Source organism: Lolium rigidum, chromosome 4, assembly GCF_022539505.1.
Source record: "Lolium rigidum isolate FL_2022 chromosome 4, APGP_CSIRO_Lrig_0.1, whole genome shotgun sequence".
Classification (NCBI taxonomy): domain Eukaryota; kingdom Viridiplantae; phylum Streptophyta; class Magnoliopsida; order Poales; family Poaceae; genus Lolium; species Lolium rigidum.
In genome coordinates, this window is record NC_061511.1 from 103,201,813 (window position 1) to 103,214,915 (window position 13,103).

The following is a 13,103-nucleotide window of genomic DNA, read 5'->3' on the forward strand; positions in this document are numbered from 1 at the left end:
AAATGCGATAAGAAACCAAATGTGGACCCACGTTCCACCTTCTAGATCCATGCATCTTTGAAGAAAGGGGTAAACTGGACCAGTGCATCTAATATATGTGTGACGCGGTATGCACGTAAGCGTTTCATCGTATTTATTTTCCTTCAGAAAAAAGATATTAAGGATAACACCCCAAAAAAAATATAGAAAAAAGGCCCTTCCATGGTGATTAATCACTAGCAACAGGAACACTTTACCACAACCAAAGACAATACCAGAAATATAAAAGAGGTTAGCATTAAAAAATGCACAAGTCGTCGTCCGATTAAAGATCTTAGGTTACCTTAGAAATTTTTTGAGTTCCTAAACAATGTCTGCAACAAGATCATTATAAGGTACAATCGATATAGGTTAAACCTTAGATTTTCACCCTGAAAAATTCGACTCGATACTCGAGGAGCACCACCAATAATGAAGCCCCATGGTGTTGCCACCCCCATTGCCGAGGCCGCTGCTGTCAAACACCAATCACCAGGATTATATAGACACCATGTGTGCGGTTTGAACAGGAAATCCCGTAGCCAAGCCCGCATAATATCCCTCTTCATCGCATCCAGGATCTTATAGGGCCGAGTGCTCATATATATAGGCGGACACATGTACAATTACAGGTACAACTCTGAGAAAACACGGGGACATGTACCTATACAATATGTTACTCAACAAGCTGCTCGTCCTGGCCTGCTAGATCAGATGGGCGGGGTCGCTGCCTGCCGCTTGGGATGGGGTGTACCACCGGCCGCACGGGATGCAGGAGATGCTGGAGATGCCGCCGTCCTGGCGCGATCGATGCAAGGATGCGTGGGCAGGTTTATTCGAAGTGTAATGCACTGCAGGTCCAGGTCCAGCATCGGAACCTCCCTCCTCTGATCTAGCGCCCTAAACCAATCTCGTCGGCGAGGATACCTCCTCATTCTATCTAGCAGTTCCGGGTGTTACGCTTTGTCCAAAGATCCACAACAATCTGATCATGGCTTCTGGAGATTGGATTGCATATAAAGCAAAATCACCTGTGTTGGAAAGTCACCCGAACATAGACTCTTGCTCATATACGTTGTTAGCCAAGATTTCCTTGTATAACTGGATTGAACCGGACATTGTTTCTAGCGACATCATTTCGTCGCAGGATGGCTTCGGTCGGACAAAAGCGTAGACGAGGTGGACGAAAGTGCAAATATGAAGGACGGAGCCAAGGAAACATTAGCTCCTTTATTATTAGGTATATAGATTTCTTTGTATAACTGGATTGAACCGGACATTGTTTCTAGCGACATCATTTGGTCGTAGGATGGCTTCGGTCGGACAAAAGCGTACACGAGGTGGACGAAAGTGCAAATATGAAGGACGGAGCCAGGAAACGTTAGCTCCTTTATTATTAGGGGTATAGATTTGTAAATATACTTCTTTTTTATCTCTAAACAAATTTCGATGTTAGGCATTACTCCATATGTAACTTTCATTGCCATGGGACTATCATTGCCGGGAGTATTTTCCTTTTTGAGAAAAAAGGCAGTCGATATGCCATCCGATTAGATAGAAACAGAGTTTCAATTACAAAAGTTTTGCCAGCAACCAAAACCAAAAAAAAAAGGTAAGAAAAAGTACATTATCGTGTGTAGTTTTTTTTAACAGAGATCGAGAATCTATATTTCATTATCGTGTGTAGTTAGTTATTCCCCATGTGTAAGTTTCATTACCATGACTTCACCGTCTGGAAGGCACGAGTCCGAAAAGAAAATTGCCTCAGTTCTATACCAACGTGCAGAGAGTACTCCCTCGATCCATTTTAAAATAAGTGTTACATATTTATCATGTAAATTTGACAAATCTATAAAAGCATCTCCAACCGGCGCGCTAAAACGGCCGCGCGGTAAAAAAAACCCGCCAGTTTGACGCGCGAGCGCCAGCGCGAACCCCCAGCGGACGCGGGGAAAAGGCGCGCGGTAAAATCTTTGCCGCGTCCGTGCTTTTGCGCTATCCCGCACGGGAAAGTTGCCGTGTCGGCTGCCGCGCGCGCTAAAAGCGAAGCGACGCGCGTACACCAACCGCTGAAGTTTCCGCGTGTCTCCGCCTCCGTCTCTATCTCTCCCTCTCTCCACCGCTCTACCTCCCGCGCTGACGGTCCGCCTCCGAGTACCGCGGCGTCCGTGCGCGGTCGAGCAGCCGCTTCGACACGGAGATCCGCTCCGGCGAAGAGCGTATCTGGCTCGGAACCTTCGACACCGCGCACGAGGCGGCGCGGGCCTACGACGCCGTCGCCTGGCGCCTCGGCCGCCCCCGCCGGCAAATGAACTTCGACGATGTTTCGACGCGCGAGCAGGCGGAGATGCTCGCGCCGCCATCACCGGCCGTCACGACCGAGCAGCGGCGGCGCGCCCGTGAGCTCGAGCAGCGCCTGCGCGTGGCGGAGCAGGACGAGCGCCTCCGCCTCGAGTGGACGCGCGCGTTCTCGAAGGCGGCGACGAAGAAGAAGGCCGACCGCGACAGGCGCCGGGCTGAGTCGGCGGTGAGGAAGGCGGAGAGGGCGGCGCGGAGGGCGAAGAGGGCGGAGGAGGAGAAGAGAGCCGCCGGACCATCGACGAACATGCCCACCTCCTCCTCCTCCTTCGAGTGGACGACCACTCCGGTCACCGACACGACTCCGACTAGCGGATCGTCTGACTACGAGTGGGAGGACTCCGAGTAGATTAGTTTAGTTTAAATAAAATATCGGTGTTTGTCGAACTTTTAATATATTTCATAATTTTTAGTTAAATTTTCGTAATTTATTTGATTTGTTTGATCCGTTTCAAACGATATACGATTAAACTAGCCGTTCGCGTGGCCGCGCGCGCTGTATTTTGGCGCATCCGACGGAGGTCCAATTTTACCGCCCGCGCACGCGCTGCATTTTGGCGCGTCCGGCGGGGCAAAGTTCGGCCAAGCGCGCGGCAACTGTTTACAGCGCGTCGGAAGGGACGTATAGCGCGCCGAATTTTTATGCGCTGTTGGAGATGCTCTAACACATATTTTGAAACAGAGAGAGAGTGCATATCAAGTTTGCTTAAAGCGTTTGCTGGGGGAGGAAATTTGCATTATCCGTATGCTCCAAAAAGTTACCTTATTATGGAAATTTCTTTTGAGAGAATTGGTAGCCGGGTCTAATTTCCTAATTTACGCAGGCCAACAGCCCAAGAAGGCCTCACGCGTTTCAAATCCACCTCTTCTCGCTTGTCTCCTCCCGCAGTTCCCCATCTCTCTGCTTCATCTCCACGCGCGCGCTGCTCCGCTGGCGGCAGCACCAAGATCCAAACCCTAGCCCTCTCGAGAGCGCTCATGGCTTCTCCGCCTCCCCTTCCAACGCCTGAACGCGTCCCCGGCCTGTCCTTCACCCCCCAAGACGACGAATTGATCACCCGCTACCTCGGCCCCAAGATCGCCAGCCAGCCGCTCCCTGCCGGCACGGCCGATTTCATCCATGAAACCGACGTATACGCCGCCGATCCAGCTGATCTCTGCGCCACCTTCCCTCCGTCGTATTCGGGGATCGATGAGAGCAGCAAGATATGGTACTTCTTCACCTGCCCGAAGGCCAAGAACAGCCGCGGCAGTCGCAAATCGCGGACGGTCGGGGAAAACAAAGGCACCTGGCATTCCGAGAGCCGGAAGGACGTCTTCGCCGGGAAGGAGAAGGACCGCCTCGTCGGTTACCGTCGGAGCTTCAGCCACGAGACCAGCAGCGGCGAGAAATCTGGGTGGCTGATGATGGAGTTTGGGTTCGGCGCGAATCAAGAAGATGGCCCGGTTGTTTGCAAGATTTACAAGACCCCTCGTCCTGCCACGGCCGGATGCTCAGCGCGCAAGAAGAGGAAGGCCGCGGATCCGGCGGCACCATCAGCGAGCGGCAAGAAGAGGAAGGCCGAGGACGAGGAGCGCTCCGATCCGGCGGCACCATCAGCTCGCGTGAGGCGGCGGCTCAACTTCTGTTCCCCTACTGCAACTCCTGATGACGATTTCTTGAACGAAACCCAGAGGCAACAATCAGAGGCAGAAGAACTGGCACCGGCGTTCGATCCCATCTCGTTCTTGGCCGATGGCCACGCCCTTTCCGCGCTGAACTGCTACCACACACCCGTCCAAGGCGACTGGCCGACTGCTCCTGAGAATTCTGGTTCTTGGACCACCGCCGATTCTTTGCTGCCCGTCGAGACACGGCCAGAGGAGTCGGCATCAGCTGGAGATTGCAGCTTCTTCTTCAACGATCATGCCGGTCTCGGGCTGAGCTGCCCCGGCACAACCAACATGGCCCCCGGTGCCTATTGGACCTCTCCGGCGGTGTCCGAACAGTATGTCAAGCAATCAGCCATCGATTGCAGTTTCTTCCAGAACAATCATGCCGATTTTGCGCCGACCTGCCCTGACACAACCCTCCTGCCACCGGCGGCGTCGCAACAACATGGCGAGATATACGGTTCTTGCACGAGCGGGATGGAATTCTTCGAGAGCTTGCCCGTCACCGGATTCCAACACGACACGCCGTTCTACTGGCCCCGCGAGCCCTCCTCTGCTCCTACAGCCTCATTGGCGGCGTCGACTCCGTTGCACAGCTGCGGGACGAATTGGGCTTCTCCAATGCTGCTGCCACTACAGGGATGGAGGAACTCTCTCTGCTGATCATGAGTGATGACCCGAGCTAGCTACGTTACTGGTAGGATAACAGCATCCTCTTGCTGTACCAAGGCAGCAAGACCTTGACCATATTAGTTAGTATCATCTGAATGTTTAGGTCTCGGACAATTCTCAAGTTTGGATGTCTGTTCGACCTCTGTGCTGTGATTTTCCTCTTCCGAAACTGTTGTTTCAGATCTGATGACCATTCTGAAGTTTGGCCTCTCCAGGGCTACTGACACTACAGCAGTGACGGGTGATCGTCTGTCCATTCTGAAGTTTTGATATTTGCTCGACCTGTGTGTTGTGATTTGTAACTTCCTTCAGTGTAATCTTTATAAGCTGTTGTCTGTTGTCTCTGAGCTCAGAACTGGCTCACGAACTTATGAATCCTTCTGCTTAATAATCCTCTGAACGTTTTCAATATACTCCTATTTACTTGTTGTTTTCTTGTTGATTTACCTCTGATTATTAGGATATCCAAATTAGCTAAGACTGTGAGTCATGGCTGCTGCGCGGATGGCCAATTGATTCCCTTTTGTTCTGTTCCTCTATATTTTTTACCATGTATTTATAATATTATAAGGAAAAAAGAAAATCATTATACATACCCACTGGATTAAAATGCAGGTAGCGAGACATCAACAAAACTTTACTTTCTATCCAGTAAACAGTAAGAAATTTTGGCTAAATAAAATGGCTTGTGATTTCCTTAGGTCCTGTGAACATTATATATATAGGAAATGCCAGCGCGTTGCAGCGGAACCTTTCCATCCATCTCCAACATCTCTCCTGATTTGATCGAATTTTTAATAGAACATGCCCGCTAATCTTTTTTTGAGGGATTATTCTAGTCTTTGATTTGGGAATATTTACTATTTTTTATATTCGAACCTAAGAGGAAAATTCATGAACAATTATATTCTCAGTCTCACAGGAACATGAGCATGAACATGACACCACTGTCCTCTGTGATGAGAATGAGACTAAATCTGAAACTAATGTGTATGTTCAGAGAAGAGGAATTAGAAAGTCCAACCAACAGCGGTAAAGCAGGCCGAGATGTACCTGGACTCCAAAGCCTTCAGTCTTAGCTCTGTTACCTCGATGCTTCTTCTTGAATGGTTTAGTGCCAAAGCAAATATTGCAAAAAAACTTGTGTTTTGCGACAGTACAATGAGCCGTGTGGAATTAATAGTCCATCAGTAACTACCAATACTTGCTTGTCCCTGAAGCCAAACTTTGATCCATGAGTAGTATGATCGAGAGGTAAATGGTGGTTTAGCATTGCTCAGCAAATCCACAACAAGACCGTCTCACCTGACTTCAGATTATCGATACAGAAAAGCCTAAACAATAGCAACGGGTTGATATAATATGAATGATATTACATAAAGGCTTCGAGGTGTCATAGAACAATCGTTAAAACACAGCTACAGGTAATCGACTCCACAGCTCAGAACTATGAACTCATCTGCTCACTCGCTAACCTCATTGTCACAGTCATGATAAGTGACAAATGTAGCTATGACATCAACGTCTCACCAAATCAACCAATTCTCGAAACCTAAGACTATCTCAGTAGGGATCTATATCCAGACCACGTGAATATTCTCAAAAACACAAACAAGCCAAATCGGTTACATGGAACTGCAGCACTTGCTCTTTGGAATCTCCTGCGCAGGGCCTGGGACAAGGACTTTCTTGCCTGCCAGCGATGGGGCGGCCCCATTAACCTTTGGGTCAGCCGCGATGTTCTTCTTGCTGTGGATCTTGAAGATCTCTGACAGGACAGTCTGGAAGGAATTCTCGACATTGGTGGCCTGCATCGCGGATGTCTCAAGGAAGAAGAGGTTCTCCTTCTCCGCAAACTCCTTGGCATCCTCGGTGCTGACAGCACGCTCGTCTTCTAGGTCACTCTTGTTGCCAACCAGCATGATGACAATGTTCTTGTCTGCATGCCCACGGAGTTCCTCCAGCCAGCGAGGTATGTGGTCAAAGCTTTGGCGCTTGGTGATATCATAGACTAGCAAAGCGCCCAGCGCGCCTCTGTAGTATGCACTTGTGACAGCCCTATACCTGCAGTGGCAGAGCCCACAGTTTCACAATTAAGAACAAGTATAATTCGTGCTTTCTAAAGATACAGCATCCAAATTCATAAGAGTTACAGAATGCAAACTATAGTGTGGAACACAAATATTTGCAATACAGATCACCCGTTTGAATAAGATGGGAAAAGCAGCAGAAGCAGCACTAACAATAATGGCTGCGGTTGCGATTCATACAGATTATAAAACTTAAGAAGCAGATGGCATGGTATTAGAGAATAACTGCAGGAAAGCTTGTGAGAATTGAGAAACATTTGAACAAAATATAGCAAGTAGTTATCCGTTCTCAGAATAGCCTAGAGCTGGAAAGCTTATGCAAACATCTCAAGAAATTGTTACTAGCAGCCAATTGTCTCAGAAAATTAATCAACATACAGAAATTTTACAAGTAACTGCTTCTGCACTGATTAAGATATGAGTGGCACATAAATTTGTATGATAAGCTGGAAACTGAATGCCATAACGAGGAAGGTAAGTATAAACACATGTAAAGGAACCAACACATTCTGTAATTTGGTGAAAACAGTAAAAACATTAGAGCTATGTACACAAGAAACCAAGCACCAAAGTTTTCAAGAGAACTGTCCCATTATAGAAATTCACACAAGAATTAGTAGTATCAAGAGCAATTTCAAAGGTTTTCGCAAAAAAAAAAAGAGGAGTAACATCAAAGGAGTATTTAGTACAATTAGCAGCCTGACTTGAATCTCAAGCATCGTGTGGCAGATCTCCTGTCGGCACCAAACTACGCATACATTCAGTAGGGTACACCCCAAGCTAAATCGGCCATTTCAACAACCGGGGGGCAGAGATCCACTACTTGACTAGTAGTCTGCCCGTACGCTTAAGTGCACGTATGATGACCAAGAAGACTGCATGAAACTAAATGACGTCCGTGGTACGCAACATAGGCTCACCAGCAATGTATAGCGATCTAACGTAAGGAAAAAAAATGAAATCTACGCAATTCCCGACTTGCTTGAACCATAAAAACGAGAGCTAACAGTGCACACTACCTGCCATCAAACAAACCGCCGAATAAAAAAACACCTAGAAATCTCCGGGAAATTGCGAATGCGACGGCCGCGAGCAGATCTGGGGGAGTAGATATGACAGAATCGGAGAGGGGAGCGGTGAGAGGGCTTGCCTCTCCTGGCCGGCGGTGTCCCAGATCTGGGCCTTGACGGACTTGTGGTCGATGACGAGCGTGCGCGTCTGGAACTCGACCCCGATGGTGGCCTTGGAGTCGAGGCTGAACTCGTTGCGCGCGAACCGCGCCAGGATCTGCGACTTGCCGACGGCCGAGTCCCCGATCAGCACCACCTTGAACACGTAGTCTACCTTCTCCCCTCCCGCCATGGGCGTCGCTCTTGCGGAACGGCGGCGGCGGTGGTGGTGGCGGGCGGAGGAGTGAGCGAGGGAGGAGGCGGAAGTGCGTGTGAATGGAGCGTGCGTGGGGGAGTTTGGGTTTTTGGTTCGAGTGTAGCGAAGGAAACGGGGAAGACCAGGGGGAAAGCGGGTCGGGTTGGTAGGCGGCGTGCTCTGCTCAGGTGGGCCACTTTCTTTCCTCGCCGACGCCACACGGTAGTGCCCGTACGATTGAAGGATTTATTTTTGGTGAAATCCAATTCATAGGATTTTTTTTTTTTTTGAGATGTTCATAGGATTTTTTTACTAAGAGCATCTCCACCTCCACCGGTGCCTATAAATATGCGTCGGTAGAACTATAAAACATGAAAGATTGCTATGAGTTTTGCTTGAACAAGAACAAATAAGTAATGTTCTTTGGATCAAAGGAATCACGTCTCTAAAATCTCTAGGAATTGTATTCCTGCATCTTAATTCCAACTAAAAAAGGATGTTATTCGGATCCTTCTCGTTGACCCCTCTCGTCCCGCTACAGTAACTTCAGAGTCCTCGAGTGGAGGCTAGGCCGATCTAAGATGTAGAAATAATCGGCCGGAGTTGGACTACGAGAGACACCGGAGTTAGGGTTGTGCATAGTAGTTGTAGTTTGGCAACGAGAAGGCGTGGAAACTGCATCTTATGGGACGAGATATCGGCGGCTGGATATAATGGTTGTGTGGCTTCCCTCCCCTGGTCGCCGGCAAATTGGTATAAGGTATTCTTCCTAAAGGTATTGATGCCATTTTGGAGATTCTCTTGTTCCAAGGTGGTGCGCTCTCGCTGCTTACACCAAGTGGCCGCATCCCAGTGGTGGAGCAATTATTGATCGTGCTTGGATGCATCATCATGGATTCAGTGGAGAAGCAGCTAGAACAAGACCGGGACCTGATTGCTATTCTAATTTTTGGTTTAAGGTCTCCAGTGCAAAAAAATTAAGGGACATGTTGTAATTTTATTTTATTTTGGGGTCCTTCTTGTAAATTTTGCTCCACCGACGATGATATGAATGTACCATCGGGGTCTTTCTAGACCCTCTTCCCGTTCAAAAAAAAATCCACCCTAAGATTTTTTTACACTCATTCGTGTAGGATTGATGTACTTTTCCCGTGTTTTTCCCGTGTTTCATGCAAATAACTATTGCTACTATGTTTTCTCTTTTTTGCAATCTTTTATTTTCTACCTGCAATTCTGTCAAATTCCCGTGCTTTTTTTCTCTATTCGTGTGTTTTGCATTCTTGTAATCCAAAGAAAGCCCTTAGTGTGGAAATCAATAATGCTAGTTAACCAACCTAAACAGTATAACAAATTCGTCAATTGTTTTTTATAGGGCTTGTAAAGAGAGGATTTCATTCTGTGATAGACCTTGAAACTGTTGTGTACTATATCAGTACTTGCATCTCTCTAGCGTACTATCGTTGACTAATTTTAAGACATGAGTCTATTACTTTGTTATTTTTGTATCCATTCCGAGTTGAAAATACATATTGGCAGTCATTCACAAAAAGAAATAGATATTATCTGCATTTGTATTAGAGTAACATTTTATATGCATTCGTATTTGACAAAAGCTATATTTGTATTTGTTTAAAAATGTATAAATCATATGTGAAGGCACTATCTGATACATATCCGATCTGTTTCCAACCGCCGTACCAACGGTTGGTTGCCACAAGGGCAACAAGTACAACAAGGGCAGCAAATACTAGTACATATTTACGTTTGGACGACTATGCATGGTCTGCTGGTCAAGTAATATCAGTTTCCTCTCTCAATTATATAAAAAAATCAATTTCCCCTCTCAATTCGTCGAACATTGTTGGCCAAGTTGCCATAGTGTTGTTTAAGATTGGGTGCACTAGTAGCTAAGAGCATCTCCACTCGTCCCCCCGAACAGGCCCCCGGCGAGCGTTTTTTCCATCCGGACGGCGTAATTCGGCCCAGTCGCGCCCCCGGTTCCTCGTTTTCGTCCGGATTTGGGCCTAAATCCATCCGGCGATCCCACGCCATCCCCGGCCCCCCGGGGAGCGCTCGGGGACTCCGGACGAGTGAAAAGCGGGCGTGGACCCAACTTGTCGGCGACAATGGCCTCCGATCTACGGCAAAACCCTCGTCTTCCCGATCTACGGCAAAACCCTCGTCTTCCCGATCTACGGCAATACCCTCGTCGAACGAAAGCTTTGAACTCTCAAGTGGTGCAACATAGATAGATTATATATATATTTCGAATATAATTCGAATAAACATAGAAATTACATATAAAAACTTTAAAACTAAACTACTTCTTCTTCTTCTTAGAAGGCCCCGCCTCATCGTCGTCGCGGCGACGCTTCCGGCTCGTCACCTCCTCGTCGGAGGAAGTTGAGTCCTCCTCGTCGTCGTCCTCATCGGCCTCTTCGTCCTCCTCCTCCTCGCTCCTCCTCCCGCTCCTCGCTCCTCCTCCTCTTCCTCGGCCTCTTCCTCGGCCTGCTCCACGGCCTCTTCGTCCTCCTCCTCGTCGTCAAACTCGTCCTCGCCGGCCGGCGGGGGGAATCGTCGCTCGCCGGACGATGCAACCGGATCCCACCAATGGCGCCATCCGGGCGGCTTCCCCTCGCTTGTCGGTGTCCGATGGCCAAGAGATATCGCTCATGGTTGACGGAGGATGGTGACGAGAGAACGGATGAATGGCTCGGCCCGTCGAAAACCGTTTATGTAGGTCTCTCGACGAAAGAGAGCGCCGGTTGCTCTTCCGCGGAGTTCGTGCTCCATTACGGCGGTTCTCGCATCGAGGCCACTTCGACCGTTCCCGACGAGTCGTTTCGGCTCTCCAGTCCACTTCGCGACGGTTCAATGCGGCGAGGGAACTCCGACGATTGCCCTTCCCGGTGATCGCACCGTCGCTATGCACGCGGTGGGTGCGCGTCCATGGGCTCGCGGCTGGAAAAATGGGCCTCCCCAGGCCAAAAACTACATCCATCCGGCGCTAAATTTCGCCGGATTTAGGCGTGGGGAGCCCAAACGAGTGGGGATGCTCTAAGAAGTTAACGATACATGGCAAACTGGTCATGATTGAAAGTTGAGCAGCAACGAGATTTGAGTTTTTTTTTGGGGTGTGGGGGGGGGGGGGCTGCGCACATGTACAGTCTAATTTACCCCCGGATGCGTTTAGCAATAAGGTAGAAGATGATAATCTTGTTTTCACAATAATATTTAGCCTGTATTTTTCCTTTTGTCAACATGGTTAATTAAGCAGAAAACATGATGGTACTAGTTGGACGGCCGTGGAGCACGGAGAGAGTGGTGAATGGATCACTCGTGATGAGCAACACAGCGAGGCAACTGACACGTGAAGGCAGACAAACTGCAGTACTGCACCATCATCATTCATCACAGCGTGCCTGTTACGGCTGCTCTGCTTGCACCCACTGACCCACCATGAGAAGCGATGACACGCGTGCTCAGGGCTCACATTAGGTGACATGTGAAAGAACTTTTGATCGGCAGAATATCATAATTATATAATCTGTCGCATTTAAATCAATAAATGCATCAACAAACACAACAGCCGCACTAGCTAACGCCAGTCGCACACATCTTTATTTATTGAGTACTGCTATACACACAACAAATTCCGTCCGATTTCTGTACGATCAAACTTACCACACGCGGGCAACGAGCGGTTTGGCTTTGGTCTTTGACTTGGGATCGGGAAGGAACGACCTGGTCCACTGACTGACACGCGTGTAAACATATCTCAAATAGTGTAGGCTTTCTAGAAATAGCTAGTAGTGAAAAGTAGGTTTAGGGTTTATTTAAAATTTGAAAAAATGTTATTTAAAAGTACTTAAAATACAAAATATGCAAATGACACCGGCAGCCCCAAAATAGGCGTAGGCACTGCCGTATGGAGGCGCCGACAGAGCATGCTCTATTTGGGGATGCTGCTCCCACACCAGCGCCCCCATACGCCGACCTCGATAGGATTTGAAAGTTAAAGTCACATTTTTAAAACGATATTTATACGAAATTCGAACGAAATTTATACAAAAGTAACACGAATTTAAACAAACAAAGTAAAACAAACATCTAGCGTTGCCGTGAGTCGAAGCCGCTGAAGTCCATGTCGTCACCGTCGTCGCTGGATGGCCCGAAGGACCAGCTGTCGTCCTCGTCAGCCTTCTCCTCCTTTGGCGCCGGCAGCTCCGATGGTCAGGCGAGGTCGACGAAGTTGGCGCCGTGGTCCCTGGCGGACCACACCGCCGCCTGCCGTGGGTCCATCGCGATCTGCCGGTAGTCCTTGTCGACGGAGCGGCCGACGATGAAGTTCTGGCCCAGGAACTCCTCCGGGTTATCGTTGTCACGGAGGGCCGCCTGCGCCTCCGCCTCCATCTCCCACCATTGTTTCTTCTTCACCAGCAGAAGTGGTGGCGAGGCAACGGCGGTGGCCGGACCCCGTCGTCCGACGGGCCGGAGCAGAGGACGCGCGCCTCGCTCCATCGCGGATGACGACGCCTCCGGAAGGAGGCGCGGCCGAGCGCGTGCGGGCGACGGCTGACGACGATCCGGTGCGCGAGCTTCCGGACGCCGCGGTCCTTTCCGGCGCCCTCTGCGGAGTCGGCGCTGCCGGCGCCATGAACGCCGCCTGCAGGAATTACAGCGGGTCGTGTGGCTTGTCGCCACGAGCGCGCTGGCGGAAGCTGTACTGGCGCAGCGTGGTGCGGACGTCGCGGTCGTACCACCAGGCATGGCGGCCGACGGTGTTGAAGCGGCCCAGGGAGCGGTCGGCCGCCCGCGCGAGCTCAACGGCGCGCTCATCTTCGAAACGCTGCTGCTAGGCCGGGCTGTTGACCGCGTTGTCCGGCAAGTTCCTCTCCGACGGCGTCATCAGGCTCCACCGTTCCCTCGCGAGGGCTCGCGTCCGCG

General features: G+C 49.5%; 1 protein-coding gene across 1 annotated transcript; it reads right to left on the reverse strand.

The window, feature by feature from the left end:
• Positions 1 to 6,024: 6,024 nt before the first annotated feature.
• LOC124650145 (ras-related protein Rab11D-like) lies at positions 6,025 to 8,257 on the reverse strand. The gene is made up of 2 exons (XM_047189703.1): positions 7,942 to 8,257; positions 6,025 to 6,765 (listed from the first exon to the last, which is right to left on the reverse strand). Exons 1-2 carry the CDS (start codon positions 8,151 to 8,153, stop codon positions 6,327 to 6,329), a joined length of 651 nt encoding a protein of 216 aa, XP_047045659.1. The 5' UTR covers positions 8,154 to 8,257; the 3' UTR covers positions 6,025 to 6,326.
• Positions 8,258 to 13,103: the final 4,846 nt, after the last annotated feature.